General features: G+C 36.3%; 1 protein-coding gene across 2 annotated transcripts in view; it reads left to right on the top strand.

Moving 5' to 3' along the window:
- Positions 1–8,630, top strand: part of MELK (maternal embryonic leucine zipper kinase) — a 66,761-nt gene extending 58,131 nt beyond the window's left edge. For both annotated transcript variants that reach the window (XM_045562415.1, XM_045562416.1), the window contains exons 15-18: positions 703–799; positions 1,821–1,989; positions 5,797–5,900; positions 8,105–8,630. In XM_045562415.1, the coding sequence (XP_045418371.1) occupies positions 703–799; positions 1,821–1,989; positions 5,797–5,900; positions 8,105–8,282 (548 nt within the window). In that variant the 3' untranslated portion in view covers positions 8,283–8,630. The remainder of the gene's footprint in view (positions 1–702; positions 800–1,820; positions 1,990–5,796; positions 5,901–8,104) is intronic.
- The last annotated feature ends 9,925 nt before the right edge of the window (positions 8,631–18,555 follow it).

The raw sequence follows: 18,555 nt of genomic DNA, 5'->3' as shown, positions 1-18,555 counted from the left end.
CCTTTTAAAAACTTGGTATCTTATCTTTGTTATTCTAATGTGAATATTATTACCTCTAAAGGGTATAAAAGTTTTAGATCATGAACAAAAAGTTAACTAGTCAGTGGTAACCAGATTTGTTAATGCAAATTTGTCACAAACTATCTGGGATGCAAATACCCTACTTAGAATAAAACACAAAATTCTGGAACAGGGAATATAAAAAATAATCAAAGCTCACATTTCTGTAATAACTTATGTCAAGCTTTTACCTGAAACTGTTCTCTTTGCCTAAAAGGAGTTGAATAGGGCTATGAATTGAATTAATACCTTTCAATACCATATCAATTAAAAGCATAAATTGGGCCCATGTATAATTACAGGTTGACTTTTATTTATAGAAAGAAGAATCGGTAATTATGAGATCTGTATTTATATGATCTATTTAGATTTATCATATGATATTTATAATAAAATCATAAGCATGGCCTCAGTTTGCAGTAAAGAAAAAGAGGAGCCATACATGCAAGGCAAAATGATTTTCTTTTTATTATAAATCACACAGAAACATTTCTTTAAAGTGTTAGAGCCTTTAACATCACTGGCCAAGTGATTACAATATTTTTGAGTCAATGAATAAGGTGATGTATGCATTATTGATAGGAGTTTTGGAGTCATAGTATATCAGCTACATAAGGTTTGTGTTCATTGTGTTTCTTATAGCTAGAAACCAGTGCCTGAAAGAAACCCCAATTAAAACGCCAGTAAATTCAACAGGAACAGACAAGTTAATGGCAGGTGTCATTAGCCCTGAGAGGAGGTGAGTGTTCAGTTTTTCAGACTCTTTGATCATTAGTATATATAACCAGATTTCCTTTTTCATATGTGTTAAACTTGATTAAGGTGAATCATCACATAGATTCTGTTGGAGACTGTGGGAATATCTGTCTATATGAGGATGGTCTGTGGCTTTTAATGGACCTGTCGTCACTGCTTTCCTCATGGGGTGGAATTGTGAAACTGATCAGAAATAGGACTGGCACCTTAAAGTATAGCAGGCTAGAAAGATAGTGGCCCTCACCCCAGGCATGTATTTTCCTTGCTGAGCCCCATCTTTCCCTATGCTTCTCTCAGTAGAGTATAGATATCAAATAGTAAAGATACTAACTGGTGTTTCAAAGAAAACCCACTCCTATTTGAAAAGTTCTGCAGTATATATCACCCTTCATTGTCTTTTATAGCTATTCTTTAAAAGTGTGATCCATTTTGGTGACCGTTGGGAGAGTAGAATGTAAATTGGTTATTAGATGATACTATGGAATTATTATTATTTTTCTTGATGTGATATGGCATTGTGATTATGTAAGAAAATATCCTTATTCATTGGAGATGTATACTGAAGTGTTTCAGAGTAGAGTGTCATGATATCTTTAGCTGGGTTACTTTCACATAGCTTTGCAAATAAGTAATATATTTAATGTATTTATTATCTGTATACATACAGAAAGCAAATGTGCCAAAATATTAACAATTGTTGAATCTAGGAGGATATGTGGGTGTTCACTGTACCGTTCTTTCAACTTTTCAAGTGTTTTTATTTGACACTTTATGAAAAGGAAGGGGAAAAATATTAATAGTTTTGCTGAGTGGCAGTTGGCTGGGAGAAGGGTGATGGCTCCTTTCTAGAGGGAGATGGCTTTGGTGCTCCCTGAGGAGGATTGAGGTGATCTGGCCCTGACGTACCTGAATGAGGCACCCTAATGTGTGTAAAGGGACAAAAGCCCACCCTTGAGGGCCCCAACAGGCAAGAGGCCCAACTTTACTTGTGCTTTGTTTTTAAGGTGCCGCTCAGTGGAGCTAGATCTCAACCAAGCACACATGGAGGATACTCCAAAAAGAAAAGGAGCCAAAGTGTTTGGGAGCCTTGAAAGGGGACTAGATAAGGTTATCACTGTGCTTACCAGGAGCAAAAAGAAGGGCTCTGCCAAAGATGGGCCACGAAGGCTAAAGGTAAATCGACTGGAATTCTTTAATATGAATATCAGAAGCTGACTGCTCGCTGCATTGCTTTTTTGTTTATTTTAAAAAGAAAAGTACTGAATGAATTGATTAGTATTTTTTATTTCCTTATTTATTCGTTGAGTTAATATATAGTTTTTGAGCAATTAACATATGCATGTTACTGTGCAGGGGGCTTTGAGAATGCAGAGGTTCATTAGATATAGTCACTCCCATCAAGGACCAAACAACTATAATTCAGATATTCAGGAGCAGGTGGAAGGATTAATCACAGAGGCAGCTTGGAGGTGAGGAAGCGTGGGGCACATAGGGAAAACTGAGAGATGCCTTCAGGATGGGGAACTTGAGCTCAATTGTGTCTCTGACACATAGAAGAGTCCTTGACATATAGCTTCTTTTATAGACCCTTGGGAAATACTTGAATGCATGGGAAGATTATTGAACTTGGAGCATGGTGTGTGAGGAAAATAGTGTGGGTGGGCTAGCAAGGTAGGCCGGGATGTCCTCAAGGCCTGGCTGAGAGATTTGGATCTTATTTGCTAGACTTGTTATACTTTAAAAAGATTAATGTATCAGTGGTGTGGACAATATATTTGATAGAAGAGAAAGGAAAATAAGTCATTAGGAGATACAAAATACTTCTTACTCTCTTGGATTCTCTCTGAGCATTCATCTAGGCATCTAATGAATGACACTTTTGTTTAGTGGAAGTATAAGAAAATAAGAGGTAAAGGTGCCCATGTCCTTGAGGAACTCATAGAGTGACAGTGAACACAGGCTGTGATGCTCTGACACACTGGGCTCGTTGCTATAGTGAAAACATGTTCCAAGCGGTGTGGCTCCAGAAGAGGGAGGAGAGAAGTCGGTAGTGTTCCCGTGACTTGGGGACTGGATCTATGTTTAGTTTTTGCAAGTAGACTACTATACTGAACAAATCTGGGTGGTTTGAGAGAAGGAAAATGCTGAGCTGTTAGGCAGAAGGGTGTTTAAGCAGAGAATGAGAATGTTCTGAGATCCTATTTATATTCTATCTTAAAGTGGAAGAAGATAGGACTTGTCCATTAGTATTCACTGCCTTGTTGAACTTATGTAGTGCACTAAGTTTACATTACATGTGGCTATTTGTTAGACCTATTCTTTATCCTTTTATTCTGGGGTTTCTCTAGTTGGAGACAGTTATGAACTACTTCAAACTATGGTAGTAAGAAAACCACTGTACCATTCCACTAAAAAACATTAAATAAATAAAATTAAGGAAACTTGTTTCACCATATACATTATTGAGAAGCTAAGCAGTTATCAAGTACTAATACTAATGTTCCAAAAATGTTCACCTAATGTAAATTTTTTGGAACCTTAATGCATTTTTCAATAGAAACTCCTGTGGTGTTTGTTAGCTTTCCTGGTACTTACCCAGTACTTGTAGAATGTAGGAGAACAGCCACAAGATTGGTCCTGGGTTCTAGCTCCAGCTTTATACTGTATAGCTTTGATAAGTCATTCTATCCTTGACTTGCTCAATTTCTTTGTAAAATCTAGAGATAATGCCTGTCATAGCAACCTCACAGGACTCCACACATGGGGTGCTACATTGCATATGAAATGCTTTATTAATATAAGGCAGTGTTCCATCATCAGGGGTCATTATTATTATCAATGTTGAGCATCTTAACCTCCATGTAGCAGAACTGTAATGCTAATTAGCACAAACTTTAGATCTGAAACTTAATCTAACTTTGAATCTAATGCTTTAAGTTTTGCCGAACTGAAGGACTTGCTTTAGGAAATTATCTTCGTATTTTCCACTAACTTCTTATGCAGCATTAAAAAACTATAACCAGAAAAGTTGACAGAATAATATGAAAAATACCTTGGTTTTTTAAGATAGCACATTGTATATAGTTAAGCCCTCTTTTAGGAAGCAATCTATAAAAACCTGAAATTTAAATAAGAGTATGAATTCTTTATTTTACAAAAGCAATAATTTAAATTGTGATTCGAAAGTGTTCAGTTTATTATTACCTTGACAGAGCCAATTTAGTTTAATGGAAAAGCCTTAGATTGGGAGCCAGGGTCCCATCATTTACACTCACCTTCACAATGTTTGCCATATCAACATATCATGTACACTGTTATTTATATGGTATTCTCTTTATATTGATTCTCTTTTCAAAAACAGATTTATAAGCTGGGCATGGTGGCATGTGCCTATAATCCCAGCTATTCGGGAGGCTAAGACAGGATGGCATGACCCTGCGAGGTTGAGGCCAGACTAGACTACATAGTGAGACCCTCATCTCTTGAAAAAAGATTTGTAGAAGTATAACTGACATATAGTAAACTGTACATACTAAAAACGTACAAGCTGGGCACAATGGTTCATACCTGTAGTTCCAGCTGCTTGGGAGGCTGAGGCGGGAGGATCACTTGAGCCCAGGAGGTTGAAGCTGCAGTGAGCTATGATGGTGCCACTGCACTCCAGCCTGGGTAACGGAGCAAGAGCCTGTCTCTAAAATAATAAAAATAAAATAAAATAAATATACAATTAATATGCTTTGGTATTATCTATAACACCTGTGAAACCACTTTTTTAAAACTCAAATTTATATAAAAGGAAACTACATATTACTAGTTTTTGCTAAGCATATTTTTCTAAATCAGATTGGAGCAAATACATAAATAGCAAAAAATATTTATCTATGTACCACCTAGAGTCATCTTGTATATCTTGCATCATACTATGGGAAACCCTACCTTAAGAAATTTATATCTCTTTTTCAGGCCACAGGTTCTTATTTTGAAAAGTAAGGTAGTTGGTTCCTTTCCTATCTCAGCATTTTATTATTTATGAAAAGAACTCAAATCTGAAAGATGTAGAAATTATGATTCTGTTTGACAGTGAAGGTACTACTAAGAAGGTGGCGATTTTTATGTCTCTAGGACCTACTAAAACAGTGCCTGGTATATAGTAAACATTCAATAAATAATTATTGGATGAATGAATAAATGCATACCAAGTAGGAATGAAATCATCTCTGATCCAGCCTGAGCAATATAGTGAGACCCTATCTATAAAAAAATTAAAAAATTAGTGGGAAGTCGTGGTGCATGCCTGTAATCCCAGCTACTTGGGAGGCTGAGGGAGGAAGATTGCTTGAGCCCAGGAGTTTGAGGTTGCAGTGAACTAATGATGACACCACTGCACTTTAGCCTGGGCAACTGAGTGAGATCCTATCTCAAAAGAAAGAAAAGAAAAGAAAAAGATTATCTCTGAGAATTGTGCTCTTGGTCAATGAGAAAAAATGCTTTTTAAAAGAAGTACCTGTTATATTCATTTCCTCATAGAATTGTCAAAGAATCAGCTCCTGGAATTCTATAATATTAAATAATCCAGAAAGAATGAAGAAAACGTACCCAACTATATACAAACCAAACTTTGTAGGGTATTTGTTTCATCTTCCCACAGTTTACATTTCAAGACTGTCTCAATCATAGTGTGGGAAGGGAGAAACAGGTAAAGCTCAAATAGATTGATGTTATGTAATATTTATTTTTTTAAAAAAGGTAGGAGCAGAAGTTGGAAGTATAAAAAGGAAAGATAGTAAATTCATTTCTCTAAGCTTTCACAGTGCCATTAATTTACCAAGAGTTAGCTGTAAATTTTTGGGGTATTTTTCTGGAAATAGTTCCATTTGGAAAAGTACTATGTTGAGGAGTTTTGGAACTGTAGGTCTGGTAGGATGGCCTTTGTGTTGATATAGAGATTTATTTCTCACCCCTTCTTTTTCTTTCTTTAAGCTTCACTATAATGTGACTACAACCAGATTACTGAATCCAGATCAACTCTTGAATGAAATAATGTCTATTCTTCCAGAGAAGCATGTTGACTTCGTGCAAAAGGGGTAAGTAGCACACTTACAGGCTGTTGCATTTATTACTTAATATCTTTTGGACTTTAAAAAAATATGGATTGATCCTTACCTCCCACCCTCTGTCCTTTTTAAAAAATACATCTCTCCCACCTCATTCCAAAAAGCTTTTAAGGTAGTGTCATTGTTTATCATTTATTCTCTTTTATTTTGTATGAGCTATAAAAGTTTTTAAAGCACACATGTTGTCCCACTTTCAAAGCTAGACATTTCATTTCAAAATAGGAAAATCTGAACTTCTTTCATTTTTCTTTTAGATCTTCTATTTCCTTTGATTTTTCAGCTTTATGATAATATTTATAAGTTGTGATCTAAATTTGTGAGACATTTCAAACAAATCAGGGAATTATATAGAATCCTCCTTATGACTGGCTATTTTACAGGGTTTTCAGTGCTTCAGGAAGTTATTTCACTTTAACTCTTTCCTACTGTTGAATGAATTGCTATCAAAGGCTCTTTGGTTATGATCTCATGGTCTGAATAGCCAGACATCTTCTGGTTACACAAGCTGTCCACATTCATAAGCATTTCCATTCAGTTATGTCTCTAAAATTTTTTTACTGAGCAACCAGTAGAGCCACAAATAGATTTAATCATGTAAACAGAATAGTCAGTATAGAGTACAATTTTAAGAAACAATCTTTTGCAAATATAATTGTATTTTTTACTTATCTGTAAATGTTGGCAAGCATTCCTTACATGAACCCCGGTTTTCCTCTTTAGGCTTCATTAGAACACATCTAACTCATTGTGATCTCTTCTTCATGCTTGGGGCTTATCTATGGTTCCAGAACCTCTGGCCAAATCTCTATCTTTTCCATGGTCTTTCCTTTAGTATATGAGCTCTCTGTCAAGAGATTACTAACTAGCTATTAACCAATACTTTGTCCTTCTAACTTCCTAATCAACCAGGAGGTCTCTGCCTTGACCTCTTTCTTTTCTTTTTACCTTCATTGTTTGTTTTTATCTTCTTTGACACAAAGCAGAAAGAAAGACAAAAGTTAACTTTTTCAGTGGAGTGGTGTTAGGAGTTTTGGTTATATTCCATTATCATCTTTTTCCAATCAGGATGAATTACTCACTCCTATCTTCCATATGACTAAATTGTTCTATCCTTCATCATCCTGTCAAGAACCTTAACTAAGGGAGCTCCTTTTGGCATTTCTGATATTGACTGCTTAGTTTTAAGAGATCAAGCCCTTTCTGTAAAACACATAACTAAGTTAGTAAGAAAAAGATTGATATTTTGTCAAACTTCATAATACATAATAAACAATGTAATTTCTCCATACATCTGTGGAATAGTGCCTAATCATGTGCCCTTAAATATTTAGGGAACTGAAATTTAAAATCGATCCTATTGTTTATGTTTATTGTTTATTTAAGATCAGTAAGACAAATATAAATCTAAAATATTAATATAATGTAAACTAATCCAAAAAATTTTATTGACATGAATTAAATGTATGCAACTTTTCAGGATCATACCTATTTCTTAAGGTGAGTTTAAGGTTTCACTTAGACTGGGCTTTCCATTATCAAAGTAGCTAATGTGACAGTTCTAGATATAAATTCCATACATTTCAGCTATGGGAATGTACCACCTCCTTGGGCTTTCTTTTGCTTTTCTTTATGTCATAAAATTTGATGATCATAACTTCTTATTACTATTAGACAAACCTCAAAAACCTGGGTGCCTTCTGACAGGTGAGTGGCTTCAGCTTTATTTGTATAAAAGAAGTTTCTGATGAAGTGCACACACACAAAATATTCCTCATCTTCCCTGTGCTTTCCTTTGTTGTGAACATTGTAGAAATCGCCTAATGTTCACGGATTACAATGTTGAAAGGGGTGCATGAAGAACACCAGATTTCTTGAGCATGAATGGCATGTACAGCTATGAAAGAAGGGCTTTTCTTTAGAGCACGGGAGAATTCTGGTAAAGCCTTTTCATGCTTATTTTTTCTTAGAATCCTAGTTCAGCTTCTGGGAAAACACCAGTCATACTCCATTACTAAAGCATAGCTAGGTCATTTGGAAACTGTAAACAGTAATACATTGCTTAATATGAAATAATGGTTCATTTTCTCCACTGGCCTCCTAGAGGCTTAGAAAACTCTTGTATTATACAGAAAATGGTTCTCCTACTAACTCGCTTCTTATCTTGTTTTTCACAGTTATACACTGAAGTGTCAAACACAGTCAGATTTTGGCAAAGTGACAATGCAGTTTGAACTAGAAGTGTGCCAGCTTCAAAAACCTGATGTGGTGGGTATTAGGAGGCAGCGGCTTAAGGGCGATGCCTGGGTTTACAAGAGATTAGTGGAAGACATCCTGTCTAGCTGCAAGGTATAATTGATGGATGGTTTCTAGCCCACTGGATGAGTGTGGGTGTGATATAATCTACATGGTGACTGGTGTGATCGGTTTGATTTTAAAGTCCATTGGAACTACAAACTCATTTCAAAAGAGCTATCTTAAAACCAATATCTTTTTGTTTTTAAACAAAAGATATTATTTCGTGGATGAATCTAAGGCAAGCCCATCTGTCATTATCTGTTACTGTCTTTTTAAATCATGTGGCTTTGTATATTAATAATTGTTGACTTTCCTAGATTCACTTCCATATGTGAGTATAAGCTCTTAACTACATCTCTTTTTAATGTATAATTTCTCTCTGAAATAAAACCATTTGTGCATATAGCAAGCTTCTTTTCTTTGTATTTGATTTTGATCCAAATAAAACCTCAAATGGCTTCCTATTAAGTAGAGACTATTTGGAGTATGTTTTATATGTTATCAAATATGCCTTGGGCAGAAAAACAGATAAGAATTCATTTGCATAATTTTTTCCTGTCTCTGATTTAAGTAGGATTTATTGAGATCGTTAACTAAGTCACAGCTGTGGTTACCAGAGTTAAACAATACATTTAATATGTTGAATAAAAGAATATTGACTTCAGTAAGTATGTTCGGTCAACAATGATAAGTATCTGAACCATGAACCCCATGAAATGTTACTTTATGGTAATTTCTCTAAGTCTCAGTGTTGGCCCCAAATTTATATTTTTATTTCATTTTGTTGGTCTCTAAAGGCCAGATCTCAAGTTACATTTGTATGGATTTTACTACAATTAAACTAGTTGGAGAAAAAATAGCACTATTTCTGGTCAGTAGTGAGGAGAGTGTTTTGTCATTTATTTATTCAATAAGCATTTACTAAGTGCTTACAAGCATTAGGTCCTGGGGCTGAAGTTGATACCGTCTGAACTCAAGGAGTTCAGAGTCTATTAGCAGAGGCAGATGCACAACACAAACCAGTGTTTATAGCATAGAGGGGATGATCAACTTTTTATGGAGTTAGGAATGATTTCTTGGAAGAAACAACATTTGTCCTTGAAGGATATATAGGAGTGCAACAGAAAAAGAAAAGGGAGTATGACGTTCTTGACAGCAAGAGCAGCATGTGCAAAGGCATGGAATTCCAAAATAGCATTATGTGTTTGGAGTAGAAGCAGAAAAGGTGGTCCAAGGGAAAATAGCAGGAGATGAGGGTTTAAAGTTTAGATGGAAGTAAGCGATAAAGGATCTTGAATCCTCCACTAAACTAAGTGGTTTTTTTTTGGCAAAGGAGAGCTGTCAAAGGGTTTTTTATAATAGCTTTATTGAGATGTAATTCATAAAAGTTTAACCCCTTTAAAACGTGTACAATTCAGTGTTTTTTAAAAATATATTCATAGTTGTGCAACCATTACCATGATCTAATTTTAGAACATTTTTAACATCTCCAAAAGAAACCCCATACCCATTAGTGGTCACCCTCCCCACCTCCAGCCCTTGGCAACCCCTTATCTACTTTTTATCTCTATGAATTGACTGTTTTAGACATTTCATATGAATGGAATCATACAATATGTAGGCTTTGGGGTTTGGCTTCTTTCATTCAGCATAATGTTTTCAAGATTTATCACATTGTAGAATATACTAGTACTTCTTTCCATTTTATAGCTGAATAATATTCCATTGTATGCATATATCACATTTATCTATAAGTTGATAGACATTTGGGTTGTTTCCACTTGGCTGTTTTGAATAATGCTGCTGTGAACATTGTGTACAAATTTTTATGTACACATATGTTTTCAATTCTCTTGTATATATACCTAGGAGTAGAATTGCTGGGTTATTGAATATTTTGAGGAACTATCAAACTGTTTTTTGAAGTCACTGCACCATTTTATGATTGCACCCAGTGATTGTATGAGGGTTCTAATTTTTCCACATTCTCCCCAACACTTGTTATTGTCTGTCTTTTTAATTTTAGCCATCCTAATGTGTGTGAAGTGGTGTCTTATTGTGGTTTTGATTTGCTTTTCCCTAATAATGATGTTGAGCATCTTTTTATGTGCTTATTGGCCATTTGTATATCTTTTTTGAAGAAGTATACAGATCCTTTCACATTTTTAATTGGGTTGTGTTTTTACTGCTGAATGGTAAGAGTTCTTTATGTATTCTAGATATAAGTCCATTATCAACTGTATGATAATATGTATGATATAATATTAAATATATGATATGCAAATTTTTCCATTCTGTGGGTTTTTTTTTTTACTTTCTTGATGGTATATTTTGAACAAAATTTTTTAATTTTCTGAAGTCTAGTTTATCTACTCTTGTAAAACATGGAGTAGGATTAATGTTCTATCCTATGGGAGATGGCATGGTCTAGAAGTGATTCCCAAAATTTTTTGACCATGAACCACAGCAAAGAGCAAGTACACATAATGGAAACACTTGTGCATTAGTAGTATTTCATTTTGGTTTTAATTTGCATTCCACTAATGACTTTGGGATCCACTACACATAACACTGCTTAGCCTTACTTTAAGTGATACTATTTCCTATTCTGTTTTCTCTTATAACTTTCTAGTCTGACGATTGTAATCTTTAAATTGAAATTTTTAGTACATTACTTTGTTTTTTTTTTTTTTTGAGATAGTGTCTTGCTCTGTTGCCTTTCTCCTTTGGCACCTTTGTTAGAAGTCAATGATCTGTATGTGTGTGGGTCTATTTCTGGGCTCTATTCTGTTCCATTGTTCTACATTTATATCCTTATATCAATATCATACTATCTTTATTACTACTATAACTTTATAGTAAGCTTAAAGTCAACCAGTGTGGATCTTCCAACTTAAAATCGTACAGGTATTTCCACGTGAATTTTGGAATCAGCTTGTCAATTTGTACAAGAAAGCTTTTTGGGATTTTGGTTAAGATTATATTGAATGTGTAGATCAATCTGGGGAGAACTGACATAATCTTAATATTGATTCTTTTGACCCACAAACATGGTGTTTGGTCTTCTTTATTTCTCTCATCAATGCTTGTATGTCTTTTGATGGTTTTGAAAATGGTAGTTTAAAAATTTCAATTTCTAATTGTTCATTGCTAGTGTATACAATTGAGTTATATATTGACCTTGTATTTTGCAATTTTCCTAAACTCACTTATTAATTATAGTAGCTTTTTTTGGTAGATTCTTAAGGGTTTTCTGTGTAAATAACCATGTCATTTGTGAATAAGGCCATTTTCTTTCTTCCCTTTCAATCTGTATGCCTTTTAATTCCTTTTCTTACCATATCGCATGGCCCAGAACCTACAATATGATGTCAGATAAAAGTGGTGAAAGAAGATGTCCTTGTCTTGTCCCTGATCTTATGGGGAAAGAGTCATTCTTTTACCATTAAGTGTGATGTTAACTGTAGGTTTTTTGTAGATGTTTGCTATCAGATCAAGGAAGTGCCCTTCTATTCCTACTTTGCTTAGATTTTTTTTTCTGTGAATGAATGTTAAATTTTGTCATGTGCTTTTTCTGTATCTATTGAGATGATCATATGGTTTTTCTCTTAAATTTGTTTGTATGGTAAATTACAATAAATTTACTTTTGATGTAATTACTGATATAGTTGGATTTAAAGCTACCATTTTACTATTTGTTTTTCTTTAATCTGCCTGTTTTATATTCATCTTTCTCCTTTCTTGTCTTCCTTTAGATCAAATACTTTATGTTATTATTTGCCATCTATTAACTTGTTATAATTTCGATATTCTCTTTTTAGTATTCATACTGGATTATAACATGCATCATTAGTTTATTATCTACCATAGCACTTTACAAAACAAAAACTTTCCAATAGTTTAAATACATTACCTGCTTCTGCTTTTTGCATTATTGTTGTCTGCATTTTAAATTTCAAAAGACATTGTAGTTACTATGTGTTACAGTCAGTATTCATTTATATTTACCCACACATTTACCCTTTTCATTGCTCTTTATTTGTTTCTGCATCTCCATGTTTTTATCTTGGGTCATTTTTATTTTTTTTTTTTTACCTGTGACCTTTGCCTGAAGTACTCCCTTTTATATGCATTGTAGCACAGGTCTGCTGTTGGTGAATTGTCTGTTTCTGTTTGTCTGAAGACATCTTTGTTTTACTTTCATGTTTAAAGATTTTCCCACTGGGTATAGAATTCTAGATGGGCAAGTTTGCTTTCCTGTCTCTTTAAGCATTTTAAAGATGTCATTCCATTGCGTTCTGCCTTCTGTCATTTCTTTTGGGAAATCATTTTATTGTTGCTTCTTTGAAGGTAATGTTCCTTTTCTTCTAGCTGCTTAAAGTTTTTTTTTTCTTTGTTTTTGATTTTCAGTAGGCTGTCTTTGATGTATGTGTTTTTGTTTTGTTTTGTTTCCTGGAATTTATGCTGGTTAGGGTTTATTGAGAGACTTGAATCTTCATTTTTAAAAATCAGTTTTGAAAAATTCTCAGCCATTCTCTCTTCATATATTGTTTTTCTACTCCATTCTTTGCTTCTGGGGCTCCAGTTACATGTAAAGTAAGCCTTTTCATTGTGTCCCACCTATCTTTTATACTCTTTTGTGTATTTTCCCCTCTTTTTCATTGTGTGCTTCAGTTTGCTTACTGACATGTCTTCCAGTTCACTAATTTTATCTTCTGTTGTGCCTAATCTGCAGTCATACCCATCTATTGATTTTTAAGTGTGGTAATTATATTTCTAACTTGTAAATTTTTATTTGATTCTTTTTAAAAACTAGATTTCAATTCTCTGTTGAAATTTTCCATCTTTTCATCTGTTTTCTTCATTTTGTCTTCATTTTCTTGAATATAAATCTCAGAGATTCAAAAAAAAGTCCTTGTCTAATAACTCCAATTCAAAGTTAGTTACCTGTAGGTCAATTATTGTCTGTTTTTTCCCTTGGTTATTCAACATGTTTCTTGACATGTCTAGTAATTTTTATTGAATTTTATGCTAGATACTGTATATTAAAAACTGGCAAAGCTCCAGATGATATCTTCCTCAAGGAGAATTCATTGTGTTCCCTGTCAGACAGAAAGGGTCAAAGGTGATCACAGCAGTTCCATCAGGACTGAACTGATGATTTCAGTTGAGCCAAGGCTTTCAACTGAGAGCTGCTATATTTACAGCAGCTTCCAATAGGTCCTTTTAGAATAGTTAAAAATTAAAAAAAAAAAAAACACTGGATACCAAATGCTGACAAGAATATGGAGCAGCACGAGCTCTCTTTCATTGCTAGCAGAAATACAAAATGGTACGTCCATTTTGAAAGACAGTTTGACAGTTTCTTACAAAGCTAAACGTAATCTTACCATACAACCCAGTAATTATGCTCCTAGGTTGTTACCCAGTTGATTAAAAAACTTAGGTCTGCACAAGAACCTGCACATGAATGCTTATAGCAGCTTCATTCATAACTGCTAAAAATTGGAAGCAACGAAATGTCCTTCAATAGGCAAATGGATAAACTGTGATACATCTATACAAACAAATGTTATTCAGCACTAAAAAGAAATGAGCTATCGAGCCACAAAAAAAAAAAAAAAAAAAAGACATAGAGGAAACTTAAGTGCATATTTCTAAGTGAAAGAAGGCCAGTTTGAAAAAACTACCTGCTGTATGGTTCCAATTATATGACATTCTGGAAAAGGCAAAACTATAGAAATGTTGAAAAGATCAGTGATTGCCAGTGGTGGCGGTGATGGGGGGAGTGTTGCATGGGTGAATCACAGGGGATTTTTAGGGTGGTAACATTATTTTTTATGATACTATAATGGTGGATGCATGACACTTGTGCACAATTACATGGTGATATACTTGCATTTGTCAAAACCTATAGAACTTTACTGTATAAAAAGTAAATCTTAGTGTATGCAAATTTTTAAAAAAATTATTTAAACTGTTAGGGCATACCAGGAAGAAATGTATATCATGGCAGGAGAATCTAACTGTATGCAAATGTATGAAACAACCTCACTGAAGGGGGTAGGAAAAAAGGCATTGACCTAAGTAACTTTAGAAATGAGAGTCTGTAAGACTAAAGGCAAATGAAACCACACATAAGCACTGTACTCTAGCTGATAAAGTTGTTTCCTGTAGGAGTACAGATTGAAAATTTGATACATGTATACTGGAATTGAACAACTAAGTAAATAGATGGCAGATGGTAAAAAGCACGTTTCTCACTGTTAGAGTGGGAATGTGCAGATAAGCAAGGGAAGGGGGCTAGAACAACCTATGTTGATAATGGATTAGAGAAGGAGACATCATGACCACATGTTTAGCTTAACATAGATAGAGATGGTTACACATAGAAATACTTATGGATATGTATATATGCACCATAATATACACACATGTATTTCTTTGCTCTGTCAGGTGAGAGGGCCTAAAAGGCATCCCAGTAGTCATAAGCACACCTGGTGACCAGATCTTTGTTTCTAATAACATTCTCCTGTAAAAGGAACCAGGTAACTTGGAGAAATGGCTGATTGTGGGACTGGGGTAGGAAATACACAAGATAAGTCTGGAAAGATTATAGTGCTAGTAAGTAAGGAAGTGACGAAACAACAACAAAACTCACATTGATGGGAGTATGTCATAAGTGGAAGAGAACTTGGGATTATTGGCAGATTTTTTTAAATTTAAGATGTTGGAAATGGCAGTTTATGTAAAAGCTCTGTTACTTCCTAACAGGGTAACTTTAAGCAATTGGTCAGCTTCTTAAAGCTTCAGGCTATCAGCTATAAAACACACAAAAAATAGTGCCCTCCTCAAAGGGCGGCTTTAAGAATAATGAGAATATATGTGCAACCCATAGCACAGAGTCTGCCCAAAGTCAGCCGCAGATCAGAGTATTTTCCTGTCTCTCGTGTTTTCAAAACACAAATCTGATATGTACCCCCACCCTAGTTCTTCCATTATCAATCTTCACTGTTCCCCCCGTGATTAGCCAGTTGACCCAGTACCATCCATTTATTGAATATTCACTCTTGACTCCTACTTTTGTTTAGTTCATTTCTTCAGTCAACATTTATTGAATTTGAACTTCATACTTGGCACTAGGTGGGATATGGAAAAGAGTGCATGTATTATCCTGCCATCAAGGTGCTTGGGGCCTCAGTGAGAAACACCCTGGGCAGCGCCAAGACGTACACACGTTCACAGGTGGGCTCTTTTGGCGTCTCCTTTCTACACAGCCTCACTGTAAGCCAACTTTCTAAGAGACACCTGTTTCTCATAGCCTGTGAGGAGAAGGGGTTGGGGTATGACCTTTTATTCCTACTTTGAGGCACTGTAAAGAATTCTGTTAAGAGCAGCTGTGGTATTTTTTACCATTGTCTAGGAGACCGTGTACTTTAGCAGGAAGAGAACTGGATTTTGGGACTCAGGCACTTGGACTCCAGACCTGGTTGTGCTGAATAACCTTGGGTAAGTCAGTGCTTATTTCCAGATTTGTTCTACAAACATGACACACACCTATTTTAGAGTTCCTCATAACATAGTGACACCACAAAGAACATCAAAGGTTGATATATAATTTGAAATGGTGGGTCCATTTCAGCTAAAATAAGTAGCTCCAACAGGGTAGCTACAATCACGTCACTATATGACATAAGTATACACTCAAAATACAATACTCCTTCCAAGGACACTGGCCTGGACAGCATACTTCCTCTGCATTGAGGTGTCCATTCTGCTGACCTGCTTGGTCTGGTTTATACACCTGGAAAACCTCAGGCATTACCTTGATGGAGAAAAATAACTTGCATAGAAACCTAATCGAAATGATCAGCACAGAGTTATAGAGCAGGAAGATGTAATTTCATAGGAACTTGCAAAGAAGTTTGTGGTTAATGGAAAACTTCTTACGTATGTTCTAAGAGACATAAACCAGAAGGCCAGGGTGTACTTAAAGGTGAGAGTGGAATACTTCAATATTTTAGTGTCGGAGGTACAAAAATAATCTTTGGGGAAAAGGATGTCTCTCAGGATTTAATATTTTTATCTTATTTTTACATTTTAATGTATGCTTGATGGTAAAATTTGATTTGTTTGGGGCTAGAATTATGAAGCATTGATTTGCAGAATTTCAGATCCAAAAGGGACCCTTGAGATAAAAGTCTACTCCCTTCTCCTCACCCCTCTCCTGTCCCTGCCATGTCCTTAGCTGAGAGGAGGATCTTTTTTTAGAGGGAGAGATGAAAAGAAATCACAGGGGACAAGTCCAGGGTGACAAGATCCACCATCCATCATGGCTCCTGACCATGAACAGTTGGAGCCTTTCTCTTTACTCTGTGAGTTTTTTTTTTAATTAACCTTTTTTCATTTTTCCTACTTTAGAATTTCACATTATAGTCCTTTGTTCATTCTCCTCTTTTCTCTCGATAATGAAAATGGATATAATATGAACTTAAACTCACTTGCCCTGGGTCATTGCCAGTGCTTAATAAAAGTGTATTAGTATTTGTAGTAATGATAATAACCCACAGATAATGATGTCGCTAAAGACCAAAGGGTCCCCTTGCATGAGAAGCCCCCCTTCCAGCCGCCTAGCATTGCTGGATTTAACGGAGACCTTGACTGCTTCAGATAGTCATTGTCCCTTTTAAATTATCAAGGTTTCATGGAGACAAGCATTCTTCACTTAAGGGTTTTTCAGACTGTCTGATGTGCTGGGCTCTGGATAACCTTGTTCCTATGTCATCATATGTCATGCTGCCTCTTGGAAATTGTTCCCTGATGTTTGCAAAAAGGAACTACTTAAAGAAAAACTAAAAGAAATTCCCTTTGTTCACTTAACACACACACACACACACTCTTCACTACTGGAAATGGTTACACGTAGATGAGCGGGCCAGGGTTGTGAGAGGATTTGAAGCTGTGTGACGTGAGGAGTGCTGGAAGGAATGGAAGTGGCCAGGCTCTACAGAGAGACTGGGGAGGAGATGGGACGGGCAACTTCAAAAATCGGCAGATGTGTACAAGAGGGATTTGGCTTCTGAGTAGACCCATGAAGTATAAAGAAGACCAAATGCATGGGGATAATAAGTCTAGTTTGGCTCAGTATGAGCTGGGATTTTTTACCCAGCTGTCTGGGAAGAAAAGATGCTTGCTCTGGAAGTAGCAAGTCCCCTGTCCCTGGAGTGCTCAACGGAAGCAGGAGAGTCCCCTCTGCTGGGACTGTTGAAGGGTTATAAGGATTAGGTGATGTTTGAACTAAATCACTTGGTGTTCCCTTTGAACCCTGAGAGGCAATAATTCTATGAGGTTCTTGACTTCAGGATCTAGGACCTGGATGTTAGGTTGTAGAGTGGGAGCCCCAGGGGTTTTTTGATAGAAAGTTTGAGTGTAGGCTCTGGCTTCAGGAAGGGGAAATTGGTCCCTGTCTAATAGCTCAGCATCTTCCTAATCCCAGGGTTATGTGACAAGATCTAAGCTGTGGGCAAACTGGCTGGACTCAGCCATTGTAAACCATGGCTCTGAAAAATAGGTGAAGGAGTGGAAGACAGATGGGAGAGAGAACAATGAGTCTCCAAAGCCAAGAGCAAAGACCTTTGGGGAGGGACAGTCAGCAGTACTGGAGGCTACAGAGGGCAAGCAGACTGAGGAGTGGGAAGAGAGCCTTGGAGCTATCAAGCAGGAACTAGGAGGAGTTTCCAGAGTTTGATAGGAAAGAAGCTTGACCTTAGGAAGACACAACAACAGCTGGGAGGTGGAGGCAAGAAGTTCAGGCCACATGCTTGTGGATTTGGCTGCAAGAACAATCGGGTAGAGGCCAGACCAATGAGACCTATGAAAATTGAAGGCAGATGGGAAGCAGAATGAAGATGAGGAGAAATAGCTTTACATTGGAGACAAAAAAGATGTTAGGTAGGTGAGAGAGAGAACTTCAGCACGGCGTTTATGCCTTCGCAAAGTGCTTTTCAGGTCCACGATGCGATTTGGTCTTTTAGGTAGTACTCTGAAGCCTTTGGATAGTGTCTCCATTTTTCAGATGCACACACAGAGGATGTGCAGATGGGACTGGCTCTAAAGGGGAGGTGAACAATCTTTTGGATTAGAGGGGATATGGGGTGTGGCTGTGGAGGAAACGCCAGGGAAAGAGTCTCCAGGGCACCACTGGCTGCTGAATTCCACGACTGTTGTTCCTCTTTGTGGCCTCTGACACTACTGACTGCTTCCTCCATCTGGAGGTCTTTCTGCTTTTGCTGTTATCCTCTCCTGGTTTCCCGCCACCCCACCACTCTTC

The sequence above is a fragment of the Lemur catta genome, chromosome 10 (assembly GCF_020740605.2).
Source record: "Lemur catta isolate mLemCat1 chromosome 10, mLemCat1.pri, whole genome shotgun sequence".
Classification (NCBI taxonomy): Eukaryota; Metazoa; Chordata; class Mammalia; order Primates; family Lemuridae; genus Lemur; species Lemur catta.
The sequence above is the reverse complement of the archived record's forward strand: the minus strand, read 5'-3'. Positions and strand labels throughout refer to the sequence as shown.